Consider the following 24,398-nt stretch of genomic DNA (forward strand, 5'->3'; position numbering starts at 1 on the left):
TGAGCTAACATGCAGAAATTATGCTGATACTTTTCAGCTACATCACTGTAATACCAACTGATTTTTTTTTTAAATCGGAATTGTGACATGATTCAGCAACAATCATCAACGACGTGTACAAATTTCAATGACGGCCTACTTTGCCTACGGTGTCAATTATGTTGTTTACATGTCATTTGAAGTTTATATAAATAAATTACTATTAGGGGGAAACCTTTTGAATTCAGTCCTCGTCATAATAATCTATGGAAAGGTGAACAAACTCTTATTATGTGAAATATTCCCAGCTACCACTTTGCCAAGAATCACATTTTGATGGGACGTAAGCTGCCCCTATACGCATAATTGTCCCATGTTACTTTTTGTCCATTTGAGATTTTTGTCATCAGATTGGCTGTTTTAAAACTTACTTACTTGATACTTGATGGACAACAATTCCTTGCGCGTTGAATCTACGCCGACTGAAGAAGCCTTCTCCATTGGACCCGGTCCTGGGCCAATCGCTTCCAGTCGCCCTGAACGTTATGCGACCTTAAATCCTCTTCAACTGCCAAAAGCCATCTGGTGGGCGGCCTTTTACGGAGGCGATGGCCTCTCCCTGGTTCTCTGCGGAATATTAGTTTAGCTTGACGTTCCTTCGACATGCGAGCTACATGCCCAGCCCACCGCAGCCTGTCGTGTTTTATACGCTTAACAATATCCATTTCATTATAGACTTGGTATAACTCGTGATTCATGCGACGCTGCCAGATGCCATTGTCCAATTTAAAGCCGAGTATTGTTCGCAGCACTTTACGTTCAAAGACCCCAAAAACTTTCAACGTCCAAGATTCGAGGCCGTACAGAGCTACCGGAAGAATTAGAGTCTTGTACAACGCGAGTTTGGTCCTCGTCTGTAAGCTGCCGGACTTTAACTGATTACGAAGTCCGTAAATAGCCCGACTACGCCTTTTTACCTCGCGGGTAACATCATTATCGCAAGTCACTACACTTCTAAGGTACAGTCGCCTCTCCACATCTCGATATCGAAGGGACCATCGAGATATGGAGAGATCGAGACGAAGAACAAATTTTCGATGAATACTAGATTGAAAACACTCCGTTGCCAAGAAATTAATACACAAACAGACGTCATTTTGCGCTCGTAATTTGTTTTGAATCACAAATTGAGAACAAAAAATCAACAGAAACACATCAAGATATGGAGATATCGAGATGAGGAGGATATCGAGATATGGAGAGAGACAATGTATGCAGTCTGAAGGGACCTATGAAATCATCGACTTAGAGAGAGATATCGAGATGTAGAACATCGAGATATGGAGAGTCGACTGTACACAAATTCTTCAACTACTTCAAAAATATCACCACCAACATCACCTATGGGCCCACGGTGTCTACCAGTGACCATGTACTTTGTCTTTGTGGGTATTAATAATGAGCCCAATTCATGTTGTCTCCCTTTTAAAAGGCACGTATGCCGCAAAACCCAAGGAGCACATACGAACGTGTGATAAAAGTACCATTCCTATGCACGCAAGCTCTCCTAACTACTCCTTCTAACGCTATGTTGAACAATAGTTCAACAATAGTTTGAAAGTGTATCGCCCTGCTTCAATCCGTCTAAGGTTACGAAGGATGTTGAAATCTCATCCGCAACCCGTATGCTTGATTTCGATCCTTCCAACGTTGAACGAATCAGTCTAATAAGCTTCATCGGAAAACCATGTTCACAACTGTGGGCTTCGTGGCCGTGCGGCTAGTGACGTCATTCGTTTAGGCGTTCGTTTGTGCCACAAAGCGTGGGTTCGATTCCCGCTCCAGTCGGTGGAAACTTTTCGTCAAACGAAAAATTCATCACTGGGCTACTGGGTGTTTTGTGTTATCCGTTGCCTAATGTTCGTGATTGTTCAGTCTGTGCAGCCTTTGACTAAAGACGGTGTAAATTGCCTTTAAAAAAACTCGTTTCTTTTAATTGAATCGAACGCCGCTTTGAAATCAATAAACAGATGATGAGTCTGCAAGTTGTACTCCCGGAATTTATCGAGGATCTGTCGCAGGGTAAAGATTTGATCCGACGTCGATCGGCCCTTACGAAAACCAGCTTGGTATTCGCCGACAAGAACTCTTCAAGCGATCTGAGGAGCGTTATTCCTCGGTAATTAGTGCACTTCAATCTATGCCCTTTTTTGAAGAGAGGGCAAATAAGGCCATCCAGCTAGCAGGCAGTTCTTCTTCTTCCCATATCCTTAGTAGTATATGGTGAATTATTCTATGCAGCTGCTCACTACCGTGCTTGAGAAGTTCGGCCAGGAGCTCATCCTTCCCTGCAGCCTTGTTGTTCTTCAGCTCTTTAATCGCCTTCTTTACCTCATCTAGTGATGGAGGCTCCACAGCTTAACCATCGTTGTCGATGTTCATTCTGTTCTCCGATGCTCTATCGTTCCCTCCATTCAGTAACGTTTCGAAGTGCTCTTTCCACCTTGCAGCCGCCGTCGTTTTATCTATCAGCAAATTACCTTCACGGTCGTTGCACAACATGACGGGAGACGGCGCCTACTTTCTCCGCACGGCATTGACGGTTTCGCATATCGTTCTGTTCCATACAGTTTTGCGCCTCGGCTATCAGATTCTCATCATACTCTTTTTTCTTCCTGCGATGGATTCGCCTTTCGGCTGATCTTGCTTCCCTGTACCGCTTGCTGTTCAGCCTGATAGTGATCAGAGTTTTTCAATAAATATAAAGCAACACAAGTCTAGGAAACGCCCCAAGCATCGAACGATCTTAGACTAAAGCCACGGTAGACAAAACAAGGTAGGCTCTTCCCACGTGTAAACAACGATTTTCCATGAAAACATGTGTCGTCATTCCTATAGGCCTATTCACATGACGTTCAAAAACAGCTGATCGGGAAGCTCTTTGACAGTTCTTCTATGAAAATGACGTCCTCGTGTATGCACCGGTCCTCCACCGATGTAAACAAAAGCATAGACGGACCTGTCACATGTAAAGGCCTATCGTCCTGAGAGAGAGAAGACAGCTGGCTTAGATTGCGAGCTCCCAAAAGTCAAGGGAACCTGTCATCAACTGCCACTGGAAAACCGCACATTCGAAGGGCAGAGCGTGAAAAACCGTCAAAACTTGGTCATACTAAAACTGGATGTGATTGAAAATTCAGGTTGTTTTCCTGTGCTCTCGCATATAAAATCGTTGATTGTTTAATTATTGTCGATTAGACTCAAATTGCTATTGATTTTTTTTAAATTTTGTGATCTTTTTGATAACAAATGGGATGTGAAAAAAGTTTTGACCCAGTTTGTGCTCTCCGAACCATTGTGCGCAACTCAAACATGAGAATCAAAGAAGCCAAGAAAACAAGCCAGTTGTCAGTGAGCTGCCTCCTCTCTCTCAGCTATCGTCAAGCACGAGGCCTTGAGGATAGTAAAGGAGAGCAGGCCTTGCTTTCTTTTGCACTCGTTAGAGTTTGCGATAGGAATGACGTCACTGCCAAATGCCATTTTTCGGAGTATAATACCTTGCTTCTTTTTACCGTGGACTAAAGCTAGAGTTTTAGTGGATCTTTGTTGAGTTTTCCAAATGAGTAAGATTGCAAGATAAAAAGGGAGACCGAGTGAAATTTCAACAGTAAAAGGATGGAATTATAATAGATTTGTCCTCTCGGCCATATACAAGTTACTGCCAACTGATTGTTACTTTTTTATATTTTTCACCTTCATTCTTGTTTACGGCAGATCCAACTTTCGATCGAATCCTATTCGTTTGAATCCACGGCCCACTTGATTTTGCTGACGAAAACGGGAATGCAAACCAGAATAGGAGTGTTTGTTTCTAAGTGGCGCCCATCATCTAGACCAGAGCAATTTAATGAATTCTTTATGCCAAATACCTGCCTACCTAAGCATTTTGAAGAATTTCCAGTCAATCTGCATGGATTTTGCCTAAATCATCGAAATATAATGACGTATTTGCGACTACATTGTAATTCAGGGATGCCGTTAAAGTTTCTGGAACCATAATAGGGGTCCAAAACGATAACAAGTTTAGTACACTGAAATATGATAAGATTCTGCTGGTGCGATTATCTAGATTACAAAGTAGATCAATTAGATCAATTATGGAAATTCATATTTTTTGTAAGGTTACAGAATTTAAAAAATAATACACTTAAAAATGTGCTAAAAATAAAAATACAAGATATTTTCTAACTCAATTGAATCGAAGTTTATTGAGAACCTCTGCTTGGCGATATACGAATGCGAAAATGGCAACTTTGGCAAAGAAAGCTCTCAGTTAATAACTGTGGAAGTGCTCACAAGAACACTAAGCTGAGAAGCAGGCTCTGTCCCAGTGAGGACGTCAATGCCAAGAATAAGAAGAAGTTGGGATTTGAAGATGGGCGTGACCGGCAATAGAAGTTTTCGTGTCTTTAATCCTCCGATATTATAGATATTCCTTCCAAATTAGTTTTCCATAAGGAATCTGGATAAGAGTAGTACAAGTGACGTTCTCTTATGAGAGAGTCGCATGTGAGCCTAACTGCTCAGTTACATGAATAAAAAGGTCATGAGCTTATAGACTCATTTATTCAAAGCAAGTTATGATATTGGTATTACAATCTTAAATAAGTCCCTTAACAATCCCATTATGAAAACCAGAAAATAGTTTTCAGTTATGATAAAATAGTTTTCAAAATACTTCACGGGATGGCTCCTAGAAGTCGCAAAAAACGCAAACGAGAAATGGGCACTAAGGAGCCCAAAGCCTTATTAGGAAATGCGACGAAGTTAATAACGCTGCTTACTCTGAAATAGATATTTTCGCATGATCATCATTATTATACTTGAAATGTATTAGAAACTGGCGGTTTCTCTCTCAAAATGTGGACTAGTCCAAGTCCACCACTGAAAACTAAAACTAGAAAGATCTCTTAGCATGGTTTGTGCCGGAAACATAAAATGTATTGGACACTAATATTTTTTGTCTTCAAAAGCAAGCGTGTTTTCAATAATGTTCTGAAACAAGAGTTTCTGCGATCCAAAAGAGAGCCTTGGTTAGATCTTGCGAAAGCGATAACAAACTTTTTTGTGTACTTCTCGTGATGATTTGAAAGAGTAACAAACATCCAAAACGAAAGACAATTACCAAGGAGCTAATCCAGCTTTTTACGCTAGTTATAAAACAACGAGCGAAGAATTGATTTTGACATTGTTTGCCTTCAGTTTTTATGGTTTGATCTTAGTAAGCAATGAGTTGCGTTTGTTTATTCATCTGTCAAAATTTTTTTTGTTTTTTTTTAAAAAGACACTACACGTTAATGCTTCCAGTGGGCAATTTGCCCTTTGAAGGAAGCACCACACTAGACAACGGACTAGCATGCAACGCCCAGTGGCACAGTCGGAAAACATTCCTCTCGAAAAGTTTTTTGGTCTGAGGCGGGAATCGAACCCACACTCTCTAGCACGATGCTGCTAAGTGTCTTGGTGACACTAATCGCACGGTTACGAAGCCCACGATTTCACCTCGTTTATGAATAATTTTCAAGTATCCTAATTCCCTTTTTTTGTTATTCAAATAACTGTATTTCATTATATATTTTTTGCAATTTCTCATCGTAATAGGCTGATTTTCATCACGCCAATCTGTCATGAAACGGCCTACTTTCCTGCACTGAATTATGCAATGTGGTAATAGTCATAACAGAACTGAAAACAGTGCTGTAATGATTCATTACGCAACGATTTCTCATTACGCAACTGTTTTGAGTTGCGTAATAAATAATTACACAACATTTTTCAGAAATTGTAAAATAATGGTGAATGCATTTCGATATGGTTTCTGGTACCCTCAAGTGGTCTTCTACGAAATTGGCAAAAAATGTTGTACGCAACTCGTTACAGAACTCGATTTTTACAGCACTCGTCGTAATTATCCAACTCGGCGAGCCTCGTTGGATAAATGTACGACTCGTGCTGTAAAAATCATCATTCTGCAACTTGTTGCGTAAACTACTATTATTATATTATTTTAGGTGCTGTATTGTAGGAATCATCATTTTAATTAACTAATGGCAATCGGAGTATGATAAATTGTTAGTGCTGTTTGGAAAATCCCTGGATGAATGAAAACCAACCACTTAATTTTTCCCGACACATGCAGGAAATTTGCAATCGTTTTTTTTTGTAGGCTGACATACGTTACAAAGCATTGGACAGTGAATTTCTTAAAAAAATCAATAGATACATTCCCCGTGGCACCTGTTATGGGGCTCTGCACAAAAATCTTTCGCTCTCTTTTCCTCTTGCATAAAATTTGTAAACAACAAGGCCAGTAAACGTCAAAATCCCATGCGAAATCAAAACAGTGCAGAGCCCCATTCTCCGCTTCGCCACAAGCATTGTTTTGTGGACTATTTGATTGGGGTTGAATATTCTGTATGAACGCTAGTTTGTATAGAAATAAAACAAGTTGATGATAATCTTTCTCTAGAATATTTAAATTGTAATTATAATTTGTCTAGGATTACAATATTTTACAAAAAGGTAGAAAAAGTATTACAATAATTAGTTCTTAGGAAGCTTCTAAGGGATATGCAACGAACCTCCCAGTAAACAAACGGTCGTATATAAAAGGATATAAGAGTACAAATGTGGAGGCGATATACGTACATTTTACATGCAGTCCAATGGCGTATGTACGTATATCGCCTCCACAATTGTACTCATATATCCTTTTATATACGACCGTGTGTTTACCGTGTGTCAAATGCTTCCCAAATATTACTAGTAAATCAGCCATCACAAAACTATTTAATGCAGTTCTAAAAATACGACTAGGAGCGATTTAACACTGCTCATTATGAAGAATAAAATGACTGTTCCGTGGAAAGGTAAGCGGGACTCGATGGTTACAGCGCATTTTCAAACGAAAATCGAAATTATTCCTGCATAAAGCCACTTCAGCTACTATTGGCATCGATTAGGTACTGTCCACTGCTCCTCATTTATATAAAAAAAATAGCAAAACACTAGAAAAAATAGAAACATATTCGATGTTTCAAGGTCCTGGAAACAAATTTAAAAAAATCTGACGTCACAAATTTTCATTTTCACGAAGCTTGCTTTGATCGACCTACAAAAAATTATAGTGTACGCAAGACATGTCAGAAGGGGGTGAATCAAAATATATGGCATGCTAGCGTAAAAAGCTCACTAGAATGCTAATGGTATCTAAATATCAAACAGTGTGCCCAAAAATGGCTTTATTATACAGCTGATCCCCATTGCGTCATCGTATGAAGACTTTCCAATTCATCGCTGAAAACTGACGAGCTGGTACGCATTTAAACGACGGGTACTGGGGAGCTAAAGGGCTCATTAGTAAACGTGACGGTTCTAATTCCAAAATGCTTTTTTTCTTACTCAAACCTCAACTTTTTGCACTGCTGGAGGACTTGTTTGAATTTGCAAGTGGAAAATGTGTTTTGTAGCCATTGAAACTGAAGAACCTGCATGATGAGCAAAAGGAGCTAAATGGCTCGAAAAAGTGACGGAGGACGGTCGTCACCTGATTGATGTAAGCCAAAATGCTCAAGCTTATTGTTGTAATCTAAATCTGTTGCAATGTAAATCTAAATCTGCTTAGTTGTAGCCTCGTATGGAAATTCGTTTCCTTTAGATAAACCACTTTCAGTTCCGATTCACCGCTGAAAACACGAGAAGAAGAGAAAAGAAAAGGAGCTTGATGGCTCAAAATCGCAAGGAGTGTCGGTTGCCACATAATTAAAGTGAGCCAAATGACTCCAGTAGTGATCTTACAGCTTAACATTATTGGTATGGAATTAAAGAAGACTTATTCAGAAATGGTTCTACAGATTTGTGATTATTTTTTGGAAGAAATACCGTTTTGTTTCAAATTCCGAACAGTAACGATTCCAAAGGTAAGAATAGGACCCAAAAACCTTGTCCCAATTTCAGTACCGAACCCTTAAGTTTAGGCCAGAAACACATGTTTACTCAATTTTTGAATGTTTTTCGTTAGTTCAAGCCTAAAAAACAATAGATTTTTTTTTAATTTCACATTCCTTGATTTATACTCAAATTTTGGTGTACTTTGTTTTCCGTGTCCCTTCCAAAATGTCAGATATGAACAAAAGGCCTCTGCACTGTTTTGATTTTGTACGGGATTTTGACTTTAACTGGCCTTGATGTTTACAAATTTCATGAAAGAGTGAATGAGAGAGGTACATTTTTGTGCAGAGCCCCATACCAGTGCACTATGGGCCAGGGACACAATCTAGCGGGACAAAATAAATAACTCGGTAACGGAGCAATTCTGGAATTTTGTGTCTTCGGCCAAGTTTTTTGTTACAATAAGGACCCTGTACTGACATGAACGGATAGTTCGTAAATCGTCCGCATAGGAGGCGCCACAATCTAACTTTTTTCTGTGACGTTCTAGAGACTCGACATGTTCGTAAAAGTTGTTCATTTCGATTAAATAAACAACTCTTTTGGAAGACGTCAAAATTCCATGGCCTACTGTTTTGGGTTCATTCAAATATTACGTAACGCAAAATTTGTCAATTTTAGACCCCCTCCCACCCCCACGTAACAGCTTTTGTATGAACAATTTTGAATTTTTGTATGGACCGTAACACTGTGTTAGACCCCCTCCCTCCCCCTGTTGCGTTACGTAATATTTGAACGGTCCCTTTCGAGTTATAGGAAAAATAGGACCACCTTATTGCTGTGAGCCAAAATGCTCCAGTATTGAAGTTACAGTCAAACTTTATTGATATGGAAGACAAGAAGTTGAATGGAATCTACAGTTAAAAAGATTCTACAGATTTTTGATTATCTTCTTGGAAGAAATACTGCTAAAGAGGAACGACAAAAGCATATTCTTTTAGAGGAGGATACTCTTAGAATTACTCATTCAAAACAAGCCCCCAAAAAAACTGCGAAACATCAAAGTCGCAATTCAGTTCCCGCTTCTAACGACGCTTGTCCCGCATTCAATCAAAGAATGACGTTTAACAAATGCCCCATTTGCAACACCCGCAACCATCAGACGAAAAAAAAACGACATCTGAAGACGTCTTCTCAGCTAAAGGTGCAACAATGTTGCCGTCAAAAATTATCAAAACAAAAACCCTCGGCTGCTGCTCCGGTCCGGAGGTCGAACTCCGCCTGCTTGGATTGTTTCTCGCAAGCGCGTACTTCCGTGGCTAATTGTGAATTGTTCCTCCGCTCGCCTCGGTTCAAAGAATCGAGCGGGGAATCCTACCCCTTGGCCCGGATCGATGTTCAATGTCAGAGAACTCGCACTTATGATGTTGATGATGATGGTGATGAGATGAGATCATCGCCATTTTCGTCCGTCGTCCGCGAATTGACAGACAAGAAGTTCAAATCCCGGATCCCGGTCCCCCGACAGGATCCAAGCAACCCAACCAAGCCGTGACGACGATATGTCAGCCGAAACAAACAGATGTTTGTGATTTGTGCGATCGTTTGTTGGTATTTATTTATTTATGTTTTTTGGACGGTCAGTTCTTTCTAATTTATCTGACTCATTTTGGGGGCTGTTTATGCGACAAGTGGCAGTTTAGATCGTCTGAAACCGATAAGCGGTGCAGTCAGCTGTCCGGGGATAAATTTTGATTAATTTCGGGCAATTTCATTTTCTGGGTAATTTCGTCGCCGTGGCGAAGGGCGGAGGGGGTGAGGGATCAATTCCCAGTGGAGATTTTTTGTTTTTTAATGGAATTCTTCCTGGAAGTCATCCTACGCACATTCCAGTCAGATAGTAGGCGGGTTTATCCCTCAAGCGAGACGAATCGCTGTCGAAACTTGACATACTCAGTGACTGACTGACGGCTGACGGTGCAAGTGCAAGGCGGAACCCTTTCTTTTGCTCGCTCTCATAAATTTGATGCAAATTTATTGCCTTTTGATTCCGCCTTTGCACACTGACAGTTGCTCGCAAGTGCAAGAGGAGGGCAATCATCGTCGGAGTCCCGAAAACAAACGAAATCACATACGCAAAATAATGCGACAATTTTGGGACAGGGGTTCCGCAACTGCAATCGAAATCGAATCGAATCGAAATCTGGATCAAAATGTGATTCGAAAATATCGAAAAACTGTCAACCGTTTCGGACTGTGATTCAACGGTTGCTGCGATCGATCATTCGTCGGTACGAGAATGTTCCAAAACCGTTCGTTTGGCAACCACTGCCCAGGAACGACCCATCGCAGCAAGCCAAGTGCGCTTCGTCATCGGTCACCACGGCAACGACGTCATTTTTGTGAGGGTGTCATTTCGCGCGACATCCGCTCCAGTAATTTAGTTTTCATTCATCAAAAGATGCCATTCACTGAGTCCCACGAAGCGCATATGATTCGCCCACCCGAAAAAAGTACGGAATTTGTTTTCGGTGAAACCGGATGCGCGAATATCCCTTTCCGCGATCCGGTCACGTTTCGTTGCCGATTATTTCCGTTTCGGTTTCCTAATTAAATCGTTTATTTTTTTAGAGTGCATATCAGTTTCTCATTCGTGACTAATTTGTTCCTGTTTTTTCCTCTCTTTTTTTCTTTTTACTTTCAGAACACTATTTTTCCAATTACACTGCCAGCACTGTGGCAGCTTCCAGTATTGCGGCGTCGCTCAGCGGACTCAAGTGGGATCTTCGCAGCGGCCAATCGATTAGCTATCTAGTGAATAAGTTTACCGATCTGACCGGGATCGAACAGGTGAGTTTCGTTGCTTCAAAAAGTCCGATTTGACAGATGGTCAGTGTTGCCAGTCCTTTTGAGCATTTGTCAATAGTTTACAATGTTAGTCAATCTCACAAAATGTTGAATTTGACTGAGAGTAAGAATGTGATTAACTGATCGTTGATCTGGCAACACTAATATTTGACAGTTCTACACTCTAAATCGAACACAGTCTTTTCCATGCATCTCATGAGTATTTCACCATCATGTAGACGACTAATTCCATTCAAATTTCATTCAACAAAAACGGGGTTTCTTCTAATAACTCACATTGCATTTCAAACATGAAATCTGCTTGTTGGAGACCTCTCAGAGCGCTTAGCGTTATCCCCAAATCCCACACACATGTGGCTTTTCTGTTTTTTTTTCTTCATGATCATGCAAGCGTTCTGCGAGCATGACTATGTTCCACCAAATTCCTCATCATCCCAAGGAAATCATCTGTTGCTGCTGAGTCGCACAGTCCCAGTTTTTCATTCATAAAAATGTTCGGAGGGAATTCGGAGCATCATCGAGAAACTTTGGCAAAAACGCTTCCCAGACGGAGGAATCCAGTCAGCTCCAGGGGTCCCCCTATTGCAGTTTTTTCCTCCGTCGTTTTCTTTCTGGAAAAGGGTTTTTGTGTCAGAGTCGACTGCTCGTTGTCGGTGACGTTGCAGGAAAATCAGAATTTTCACAAGGCCATCAAGCGAACAGGTGGCAAGCATATGGTTCTCGCCGTCGGATGGTGGCCGTCGGTGCAGTTCAGTTCCCATAAATCACCGCAAATGGAGCTTTGCGCGTGCGACTTTTCCCATTTTTTGAGATTTGCTTGAATTTGCGGGCTGTGACAGTGATAATTGCGAATATTGCCCGATTCTTTTATGAATCTCGTTAAATCGCTTCGGAAAATTGGGGTCTATAGTGATTCTCACTTAAGACATTATCCTTGGAAATCTGACAAGATGCCCCTAGGGGATTTCACAAGATTCCCCCTTAGGGATCTGACAAAATCCCCCCTCGGGGATCTGACAAGATTCCCTCTTGTCTTTGGGGATCCTCTTTGGGGATTTAAAGAAATTCCACTTTGGGAATCTATCTTACAAGATTCCCCCGCCCTTGGGGATCTGACAAAATTCCCCCTTGGGGATCTGACGAAAATTCCCCCTCGGGGATCTGACAAGTTTGCCCCTCGGGATCTGATTCGATTTCAATTCGATTTCGATTCGATTTCGATTCGATTTCGATTCGATTTCGATTCGATTTCGATTCGATTTCGATTCGATTTCGATTCGATTTCGATTCGATTTCGATTCGATTTCGATTCGACTTCGATTCGATTTCGATTCGATTTCGATTCGATTTCGATTCGATTTCGATTCGATTTCGATTCGATTTCGATTCGATTTCGATTCGATTTCGATTCGATTTCGATTCGATTTCGATTCGATTTCGATTCGATTTCGATTCGATTTCGATTCGATTTCGATTCGATTCATTCGATTCGATTTCGATTTCGATTTCGATTCGATTTCGATTCGATTTCCGATTCGGATTTCGGATTCGATTTCAGATTCGATTTCGATTCGATTTCGATTCGGTTCGATTCGATTCGATTCGATTCGATTCGATTCGATTCGATTCGATTTCGATTCGATTTCGATTCGATTTCGATTCGATTTCGATTCGATTTCGATTCGATTTCGATTCGATTTCGATTCGAGTTTCGTTCGTTTCGATTCGATTTCGATTCGATTTCGATTCGATTTCGATTCGATTTCGATTCGATTTCGATTTCGATTCGATTTCGATTCGATTTCGATTCGATTTCGATTCGATTTCGATTCGATTTCGATTCGATTTCGATTCGATTTCGATTCGATTTCGATTCGATTTTCGAGATTCGATTTCGATTCGATTTCGATTCGATTTCGATTCGATTTCGATTCGATTTCGATTCGATTTCCGATTCGATTTCGACTTCGATTCGATTCGATTTCGATTCGATTTCGATTCCGATTTCGATTCGATTTCGATTCGATTTCGATTCGTATTTCGATTCGATTTCGATTCGATTTCGATTCGATTTCGATTCGATTTCGATTCGATTTCGATTCGATTTCGATTCGATTTCGATTCGATTTCGATTCGATTTCGATTCGATTTCGATTCGATTTCGATTCGATTTCGATTCGATTTCGATTCGATTTCGATTCGATTTCGATTCGATTTCGATTCGATTTCGATTCGATTTCGATTCGATTCATTCGATTCGATTTCGATTCGATTTCGATTCGATTTCGATTCGATTCGATTCGATTTCGATTCGATTTCGATTCGATTTCGATTCGATTTCGATTCGATTTCGATTCGATTCGATTTCGATTTCGATTCGATTCGATTCGATTTCGATTCGATTTCGATTCGATTCGATTCGATTTCGATTCGATTCGATTCGATTTCGATTCGATTTCGATTCGATTTCGATTCGATTTCGATTCGATTCGATTCGATTTCGATTCGATTTCGATTCGATTTCGATTTCGATTCGATTTCGATTCGATTTCGATTCGATTTCGATTCGATTTCGATTCGATTTCGATTCGATTTCGATTCGATTTCGATTCGATTTCGATTCGATTTCGATTCGATTTCGATTCGATTTCGATTCGATTTCGATTCGATTTCGATTCGATTTCGATTCGATTTCGATTCGATTTCGATTCGATTTCGATTCGATTTCGATTCGATTTCGATTCGATTTCGATTCGATTTCGATTCGATTTCGATTCGATTTCGATTCGATTTCGATTCGATTTCGATTCGATTTCGATTCGATTCGATTCGATTCGATTTCGATTCGATTTCGATTCGATTTCGATTCGATTTCGATTCGATTTCGATTCGATTTCGATTCGATTTCGATTCGATTTCGATTCGATTTCGATTCGATTTCGATTCGATTTTCGATTCGATTCGATTCGATTTCGATTCGATTTCGATTCGATTCGATTCGATTCGATTCGATTCGATTCGATTCGATTTCGATTCGATTTCGATTCGATTTCGATTCGATTTCGATTCGATTTCGATTCGATTCGATTCGATTCGATTCGATTCGATTCGATTCGATTTCGATTCGATTTCGATTCGATTCGATTCGATTTCGATTCGATTTCGATTCGATTTCGATTCGATTTCGATTCGATTTCGATTCGATTTCGATTCGATTTCGATTCGATTTCGATTCGATTTCGATTCGATTTCGATTCGATTTCGATTCGATTTCGATTCGATTTCGATTCGATTCGATTCGATTCGATTTCGATTCGATTTCGATTCGATTTCGATTCGATTTCGATCGATTTCGATCGATTTCGATTCGATTTCGATTCGATTTCGATTCGATTTCGATTCGATTTCGATTCGATTCGATTTCGATTCGATTTCGATTCGATTTCGATTCGATTTCGATTCGATTTCGATTCGATTTCGATTCGATTCGATTTCGATTCGATTTCGATTCGATTTCGATTCGATTTCGATTCGATTTCGATTCGATTTCGATTCGATTTCGATTCGATTTCGATTCGATTTCGATTCGATTTCGATTCGATTTCGATTCGATTTCGATTCGATTTCGATTCGATTTCGATTCGATTTCGATTCGATTTCGATTCGATTTCGATTCGATTTCGATTCGATTTCGATTCGATTTCGATTCGATTTCGATTCGATTTCGATTCGATTTCGATTCGATTTCGATTCGATTTCGATTCGATTTCGATTCGATTTCGATTCGATTTCGATTCGATTTCGATTCGATTTCGATTCGATTTCGATTCGATTTCGATTCGATTTCGATTCGATTCGATTCGATTTCGATTCGATTTCGATTCGATTTCGATTCGATTTCGATTCGATTTCGATTCGATTTCGATTCGATTTCGATTCGATTTCGATTCGATTTCGATTCGATTTCGATTCGATTTCGATTCGATTTCGATTCGATTTCGATTCGATTTCGATTCGATTTCGATTCGATTTCGATTCGATTTCGATTCGATTTCGATTCGATTTCGATTCGATTTCGATTCGATTTCGATTCGATTTCGATTCGATTTCGATTCGATTTCGATTCGATTTCGATTCGATTTCGATTCGATTTCGATTCGATTTCGATTCGATTTCGATTCGATTTCGATTCGATTTCGATTCGATTTCGATTCGATTTCGATTCGATTTCGATTCGATTTCGATTCGATTTCGATTCGATTTCGATTCGATTTCGATTCGATTTCGATTCGATTTCGATTCGATTTCGATTCGATTTCGATTCGATTTCGATTCGATTTCGATTCGATTTCGATTCGATTTCGATTCGATTTCGATTCGATTTCGATTCGATTTCGATTCGATTCGATTCGATTTCGATTCGATTTCGATTCGATTTCGATTCGATTTCGATTCGATTTCGATTCGATTTCGATTCGATTTCGATTCGATTTCGATTCGATTTCGATTCGATTTCGATTCGATTTCGATTCGATTTCGATTCGATTTCGATTCGATTTCGATTCGATTTCGATTTCGATTTCGATTCGATTTCGATTCGATTTCGATTCGATTCGATTCGATTTCGATTCGATTTCGATTCGATTTCGATTCGATTTCGATTCGATTTCGATTCGATTTCGATTCGATTTCGATTCGATTTCGATTCGATTTCGATTCGATTTCGATTCGATTTCGATTCGATTCGATTCGATTTCGATTCGATTTCGATTCGATTTCGATTCGATTTCGATTCGATTTCGATTCGATTTCGATTCGATTTCGATTCGATTTCGATTCGATTTCGATTCGATTTCGATTCGATTTCGATTCGATTTCGATTCGATTTCGATTCGATTTCGATTCGATTTCGATTCGATTTCGATTCGATTTCGATTCGATTTCGATTCGATTTCGATTCGATTTCGATTCGATTTCGATTCGATTTCGATTCGATTTCGATTCGATTTCGATTCGATTTCGATTCGATTTCGATTCGATTTCGATTCGATTTCGATCGATTCGATTCGATTTCGATTCGATTTCGATTCGATTTCGATTCGATTTCGATTCGATTTCGATTCGATTTCGATTCGATTTCGATTCGATTTCGATTCGATTTCGATTCGATTTCGATTCGATTTCGATTCGATTTCGATTCGATTTCGATTCGATTTCGATTCGATTTCGATTCGATTTCGATTCGATTTCGATTCGATTTCGATTCGATTTCGATTCGATTTCGATTCGATTTCGATTCGATTTCGATTCGATTTCGATTCGATTTCGATTCGATTTCGATTCGATTTCGATTCGATTTCGATTCGATTTCGATTCGATTTCGATTCGATTTCGATTCGATTTCGATTCGATTTCGATTCGATTTCGATTCGATTTCGATTCGATTTCGATTCGATTTCGATTCGATTCGATTTCGATTCGATTTCGATTCGATTTCGATTCGATTTCGATTCGATTTCGATTCGATTTCGATTCGATTTCGATTCGATTTCGATTCGATTTCGATTCGATTTCGATTCGATTTCGATTCGATTTCGATTCGATTTCGATTCGATTTCGATTCGATTTCGATTCGATTTCGATTCGATTTCGATTCGATTTCGATTCGATTTCGATTCGATTTCGATTCGATTTCGATTCGATTTCGATTCGATTTCGATTCGATTTCGATTCGATTTCGATTCGATTTCGATTCGATTTCGATTCGATTTCGATTCGATTTCGATTCGATTTCGATTCGATTTCGATTCGATTTCGATTCGATTTCGATTCGATTTCGATTCGATTTCGATTCGATTTCGATTCGATTTCGATTCGATTTCGATTCGATTTCGATTCGATTTCGATTCGATTTCGATTCGATTTCGATTCGATTTCGATTCGATTTCGATTCGATTTCGATTCGATTTCGATTCGATTTCGATTCGATTTCGATTCGATTTCGATTCGATTTCGATTCGATTTCGATTCGATTTCGATTCGATTTCGATTCGATTTCGATTCGATTTCGATTCGATTTCGATTCGATTTCGATTCGATTTCGATTCGATTTCGATTCGATTTCGATTCGATTTCGATTCGATTTCGATTCGATTTCGATTCGATTTCGATTCGATTTCGATTCGATTTCGATTCGATTTCGATTCGATTTCGATTCGATTTCGATTTCGATTCGATTTCGATTCGATTTCGATTCGATTTCGATTCGATTTCGATTCGATTTCGATTCGATTTCGATTCGATTTCGATTCGATTTCGATTCGATTTCGATTCGATTTCGATTCGATTTCGATTCGATTTCGATTCGATTTCGATTCGATTTCGATTCGATTTCGATTCGATTTCGATTCGATTTCGATTCGATTTCGATTCGATTTCGATTCGATTTCGATTCGATTTCGATTCGATTTCGATTCGATTTCGATTCGATTTCGATTCGATTTCGATTCGATTTCGATTCGATTTCGATTCGATTTCGATTCGATTTCGATTCGATTTCGATTCGATTTCGATTCGATTTCGATTCGATTTCGATTCGATTTCGATTCGATTTCGATTCGATTTCGATTCGATTTCGATTCGATTTCGATTTCGATTTCGATTCGATTTCGATTCGATTTCGATTCGATTTCGATTCGATTTCGATTCGATTTCGATTCGATTTCGATTCGATTTCGATTCGATTTCGATTCGATTTCGATTCGATTTCGATTCGATTTCGATTCGATTTCGATTCGATTTCGATTCGATTTCGATTCGATTTCGATTCGATTTCGATTCGATTTCGATTCGATTTCGATTCGATTTCGATTCGATTTCGATTCGATTTCGATTCGATTTCGATTCGATTTCGATTCGATTTCGATTCGATTTCGATTCGATTTCGATTCGATTTCGATTCGATTTCGATTCGATTTCGATTCGATTTCGATTCGATTTCGATTCGATTTCGATTCGATTTCGATTCGATTTCGATTCGATTTCGATTCGATTTCGATTCGATTTCGATTCGATTTCGATTCGATTTCGATTCGATTTCGATTCGATTTCGATTCGATTTCGATTCGATTTCGATTCGATTTCGATTCGATTTCGATTCGATTTCGATTCGATTTCGATTCGATTTCGATTCGATTTCGATTCGATTTCGATCGATTTCGATTCGATTTCGATTCGATTTCGATTCGATTTCGATTCGATTTCGATTCGATTTCGATTCGATTTCGATTCGATTTCGATTCGATTTCGATTCGATTTCGATTCGATTTCGATTCGATTTCGATTCGATTTCGATTCGATTCGATTCGATTCGATTTCGATTCGATTTCGATTCGATTTCGATTCGATTTCGATTCGATTTCGATTCGATTTCGATTCGATTTCGATTCGATTTCGATTCGATTTTCGATTCGATTTCGATTCGATTTCGATTCGATTCGATTCGATTCGATTCGATTTCGATTCGATTTCGATTCGATTTCGATTCGATTTCGATTCGATTTCGATTCGATTTCGATTCGATTTCGATTCGATTTCGATTCCGATTTCGATTCGATTTCGATTCGATTTCGATTCGATTTTCGATTCGATTTCGATTCGATTTCGATTCGATTTCGATTCGATTTCGATTCGATTCGATTTCGATTCGATTTCGATTCGATTTCGATTCGATTTCGATTCGATTTCGATTCGATTTCGATTCGATTTCGATTCGATTTCGATTCGATTTCGATTCGATTTCGATTCGATTTCGATTCGATTTCGATTCGATTTCGATTCGATTTCGATTCGATTTCGATTCGATTTCGATTCGATTTCGATTCGATTTCGATTCGATTTCGATTCGATTTCGATTCGATTTCGATTCGATTTCGATTCGATTTCGATTCGATTTCGATTCGATTTCGATTCGATTTCGATTCGATTTCGATTCGATTTCGATTCGATTTCGATTCGATTTCGATTCGATTTCGATTCGATTTCGATTCGATTTCGATTCGATTTCGATTCGATTTCGATTCGATTTCGATTCGATTTCGATTCGATTTCGATTCGATTTCGATTCGATTTCGATTCGATTTCGATTCGATTTCGATTCGATTTCGATTCGATTTCGATTCGATTTCGATTCGATTTCGATTCGATTTCGATGATTCGATTTCGATTCGATTTCGATTCGATTTCGATTCGTTTTCGATTCGATTTCGATTCGATTTTAATTCGATTTCGAATTCGCTCGTAAGAATGCAGGTCAATTAAGGGCTTGTGAGAGGAACCGTTGATATAATTCTGCAAGCTTATCGTTCTCTGGTTGATTTTTATCAAATCCCTTTTCTTTCTCTCTTCTTATCACCCGCAGGAATTCATCTGTGAATGCATGGACAAAATGGAAGCCCTGTTCCAGGAGCAGCGCCGCCGATTACCCCAGTCAATGCACATAACCTCGGCGACGGCTACCATCGTGTCGCAACACCTCCAGCAGCAGCAGCAGTCCTGCGTCAACTTCAAGTGTAGTTCCACGACTCCGACCGACGTCATCGAGTTGTGAAGCACCGTCAGCTCCTGCTCCTCCTAACGATATTCTGCCTACCGTAATATCTCATCAGAAGAGAAAAAGAGAGATATTTCCCTCCGTGTAAGTAGGCGCGCGGAGGTTCGGGGATTTCCTAGAGTGTCTTTCTCTTCCCCCCGTCTCTTTCTATCGGATTCACTTCATCGGGCATCGAAGTAGGCGGCGGCGGCGGCGGCCAGAGCAGCGGGAAACGCATCGCGCAAAAAGTGGAATTTTTTGGGTGCTATATTTTTTTAACAATTAAATTTAAGAACGTTACAAAACACAGATCATGATGGTCCGCAGGCGGCGGATCAAATCGAAAGAGCAAAAACGCGAGAGCGGTTGACGCGCTTTAGGCGCTCGCAGAGAGAATTTGAATTTAAAGGAAGAGAAAAAAAGAGCAGAGCAGCGAGAGAAAGAGAGAAAGTAATACACTCAGAGAAATTTTAAGATCAATTTTTGAGCAACGGATTACACAAATCGCATGTGTATGAGCGAAGTTTAGAGGAAAAAAAGGTTGAGAGGTGAGGTTAGGAACTTGGAGCAAGGAATGTACAGCAAAACACGCACACATTTTCGTGAGATTGAGAGTGATTCTATGATAGTATGTAGTCTCTAGTTAGGAGTGAATGTGAATTGCAAGCATATCGGTAAGGTTGAAAATGTTACAATTTTTTCTTGGTTAGGATCTGTGTACATATATATTATTATTATACTGTTAGAAGTTAGAAAGCAACAGTCATTGAAGCTGCACTAAAAGCAACTACGCAAAACACTGAATACAAGTTGAAGAGAAACGTTATACTAGAAAAACGGGAGAGAAAAATCATCTGACATAACTGAAGATTTCCGAATGAGTTTTTAGACCAGTGTGTGTTGAGTGGTGGTAGGGAGTTTGAGTTCAGAAGCAGAGGCAGACAAAAAATCGAAAAAAAAGTCAATCTACAAAAAAAGAGCAACCGGATGGCGAAGCTTTTAGTCTAGTCTAGGAGAGAAAAGTGCGCAGGAAGTGCGGAAATGGAGAAAGAGAAAGGAATTCGCCGTCCGGTTCGGTCCCTTCCGCCCGAACTGGTTGGGTCGACGCACCGGAAGGGCCCAGTAGGGGCCGGCTCTGACGTGCGACAGAATCGTTGTTATGGTCGCAGGAGCGGCTTCGAAGCTAAAAACCAGTTCCCCTAGTGGCGGTATCACTAGAGAACCCCCTGATGGTCAAATGAGCGGTTATCGGTATCGGTGGGCGTCGCAAAAACGGTCATTTTTGTCAGTATGTTGGTGGCTGCGTGAGCTGACATAACCTCAAGGTGAGTGCTATTTTTTTAGCGTGTCATGGTTTGGGTATAGTAGGGATGTCGTTTATTAGAAATCCATCGATCAAAATAATAATTCCAAAATTGTGTAGGAATTTAAAGCAATTCACAAGAGCTTCTTTAACATTAAAAACCTAGGAATTTCATATAATTTTAAGCAGAATTTGCAAAAAAAGGGCTTTGAAATTTGCGCTAGTTCAAATGACGATTTTTTTGTATTCTTCGTCTAAGAAAAACTTACACACTCAATCTCAGTTTATCTGTTCGGTAATATTTTTTACGGTGTCGGAACTGTAAACTACAAAAAAATACCGAACTTTCAGCTTTTTTATTCGAACTCACTGATGTTCAGCAAAATATTTATCACTTTACTGAATTCGGTAACTATTTTAGCTGATCATTCAGTGATATTCAAAAAATACCGTACGAACTCAGTAAGTTAAAAAATTCAGTAAAATCATAGTACCGATTTTCAGTGAAAATTATTTTTTACCGACTTTTTTCGTTAGAATGCAAAGAAAAGAAAAAAGCGCATGGTAGAATTTGACACAAAAAGAATTACAGATCAATTCGGATTCTGAATCAGAAGGTGGTATGTGCGAGGCTGATGAGCTGTTTCCAAACGAAAAGCAGTTTTATTTTATGAATGCTGATTCCTGTGGGCTCGGTGCAAGGTAAGGAATTGATTATCGGCAGTATATTGTTATTTATTAAGATAATAGACACCGAGTGTATCCATTGAAGTTCCAAAAACCTGTGAATTACGGAACCCAAACACAGCACCAATTTGTTGAGGTTAGGTAAGAAGCTAGGATGTTTCCAACTATGCACAAACTAAGACAAACAATTTGTTGCCGATTTTCAATTCCTTTCAAAAGTAACAAGCTTCTTCTTATAAAATCAGGGTGTTTAGGGTGATGAATTGGGATTTAAACCAACAAAAATATGGAATGAAAATGGGGACTCTGATTCAATGCTGAAAAAATCAGCAAATTATGGTAAACAAATAGGTTTTATTTACCGAAAAATCCAGTAAATTACTGTAGAAAGCTTTACTGACTAAACCAGCATTTTTTATGACAGCTCGAGAATCTTGTCGATTTACGGAGTTTTCAGTTCTTAAGAAAATTACCGAGAAAACCCTGCTGTTCAAAAACCCAGTATAATTTTACCGACTTCGGTAATAAAATCTTAGTGTGTATGTCCTCTCTCTTGGACAGAAATGCAGTGATGTAGCAATTTTCAATGAAAACGTTGCTGTTTTATACGGATTGAATTACCTTTGGGGGTTGATTCACCCTCAGTTTTAATTTCGTCAAATCCTGAGACGGCTTGAAAGAAAAGAATTGTAATCAAGATACCAAATTTGGCTACACGTCTCGTACTTACACGAAAGTGGGATATGTTTTAGAAACCTGCGTATTTGGCACACACAATGTCATTATCCATCGAATCCGGGGAATTTCCTCTGTAATGATAACACTGGGATTATAGAGTTCGTGCTAGAATCTATAGTGATCCCTCAAATCAGCATCGAAATCCTCGACTGTTACAATCTAAGATTTAACCTCAATTGTTGTGCTAGAATTCCCGAGATTCTACTAAAGCTTTGTACCAGGTGGTCAGAACCCTGGAGTTTGGGCAGTTTTATTTGGAATTTTAATCGAAATTTCGGTACTTACTGTCAATAGCTCGACATTCTCTCTCGAATACTGCTGCTTATGAACTTTTGGAGACTCCTGATTATGGACTTTTGAGGCTGGCTGGTATTTTTTTATGTTTTGGTCAAGATATTGACAAGATTGTTATTTTCTACAGAAATGGTGCAAAAAATTTGAGCTTTTCTAATTTGAAATTTTCACGTTTCGGTTGAAGTTTATGTCGAGTTGGTTCTGGAATATCTGAATATTCCATCGAAGCCTATTTTAAAATATTTCAAGGTTGTAAAACTTAACCTTTTGATGGTCTTGAGCTCTTACGAAAGTTAGATTAGGTAGTACAATATTTGAGGGATTCTAATGGAATTGAGCAGATCCTATCGCAATCTTGGGTTATGTCCAATAATGTAGCATTGTTCTGACCTCTTTTTAGAATGAAATCATGCAGTTTTGCTGTATTCAGGAATTCAGAAGGTTTATGTACGAAACAACCATTCGGCTTTGTCCTTTACACTCATGGTTCCCAGTGAATTTTTGAGACTTTCTGATTCCTGCTGGAATCTTCAAGTTTTCGCAGTACTATCGATGCATTTTCCTTGAGTTATCGTTGTTTTCATTATCTCAAAATTGGGACAGAAAAACGACTTCAGAGGTTTCGGTCATGATTTCTACCAAGATTTACACCCCTATTCTTGTTTACGTTCGAAAGCCCTTTCCGTCGAAAACCGTTGTGCATTCCCGTTTACGCCAGCAAAATTAAGTGGGCCGTGGATTTAAACGAATAGGATTCGATCAAATGTTGAATCCGACATAAGCGAGAATTAGAATGTTAGCTCCTTCAATTGTTTGTAAATGGTAAACAATATTTTTTCCTGAACTTTCTGTTCAGGTTTCGTCAAAATGTTACCGAAAACGACAATATGGATTATTATTCTCTGCATATTTTAAAATTTGAACTAATTTTCTGAAGTTTTTTTGGTATTTGGTCGCAAGAACCCAGAATCTGCAGACATACAACCATCACTGTGTGAAAAATTTCACTCGTTAATGAGATATTTCAGGATGAACATGTGTTTGGGGGTGTCCAGATTTTGTTGCGAACAAGCCTTAGTTAGTCTGTAGAATTAATGATTTTCTGCTACAGAGCTTTGTACGAATCAATTGCATTTTTTTGTAAGAAGTAACTGCTAGAACAGTTATCAATTAAAAACATAGTCACGTGAACATTAACGCTCAATGCAAAAAATACTATGTTTGGCTAAACGCAAAATAGATGACGGTAGTGTGCAAATGTCTAACTCGAACAAAAACGATACGAGAGCCACGAGTGGGCCATCAGTCTACTCCCAAATATTAGAATTGAGTGCTATTTCGCGTTACGAAGAAAATAATTGGAGTGTTACGTCTGTTTGTCTGTATTAATTGATTTATTTGAATTGGCATGTACCTGGAGTTAAAAGAGGTTTTACTGAAAATTCTTCTGAAATTTAGCAATTTGACCTTATTCTTCGCAATCATGTTAATTCTGCTAGAATCTTAAAGTTTGAAAAGTATTCTCATGGATTTGGTTGAAAATTTTGATATGCTGCATTCTGTTCCAATTATTTCACATCTTTCCATATCTCCTGAAACTTCTGAATCGTAAAGGTGATCTTTTCGGATTTAGGGAGATAACGTCTTTGAATTTCGAGAGAAATCTCCTCCGCAGTTCGACATGATATCTCTCCAAATTTCAGAATATTACAGGTCTTGGAAGATTTCGGAAGAAATTTCCTTCGGATTCTGGAAGAAAACCCCTCTCCGGATTTCTGGTATACTTTTCTCCTAATTTCGGGCAGAGATCCTCCGTATTTCGGGAGAAAACCTTTTAGAATTTCGGAAAAAAACTGATTTTAGGAGTAATCCTCTCAGGATTTTCGAAAAAAAAAACATTTTCGGGCAAAATCTCCGGGTTTCGTGGGAGATCTTGTGCGAATAAAGATGACGATTTTTTTAGCAGTTTTTCAATTAAGGACGTTAGAC

At 39.1% G+C, this 24,398-nt stretch overlaps 1 protein-coding gene across 4 annotated transcripts in view; it reads left to right on the forward strand.

The window, feature by feature from the left end:
- LOC5573724 (G1/S-specific cyclin-D2) overlaps nt 1–20,875 on the forward strand; it is a 180,101-nt gene extending 159,226 nt beyond the window's left edge. For all 4 annotated transcript variants that reach the window (XM_021839238.1, XM_021839237.1, XM_021839239.1 and 1 more), the window contains 2 exons: nt 10,634–10,779; nt 19,217–20,875. In XM_021839238.1, coding sequence (XP_021694930.1) covers nt 10,634–10,779; nt 19,217–19,405 — 335 coding nt within the window. In that variant the 3' untranslated portion in view covers nt 19,406–20,875. The remainder of the gene's footprint in view (nt 1–10,633; nt 10,780–19,216) is intronic.
- Nucleotides 20,876–24,398: the final 3,523 nt, after the last annotated feature.

The sequence above is a fragment of the Aedes aegypti genome, chromosome 1, assembly GCF_002204515.2.
Source record: "Aedes aegypti strain LVP_AGWG chromosome 1, AaegL5.0 Primary Assembly, whole genome shotgun sequence".
In the NCBI taxonomy this organism is placed as follows: domain Eukaryota; kingdom Metazoa; phylum Arthropoda; class Insecta; order Diptera; family Culicidae; genus Aedes; species Aedes aegypti.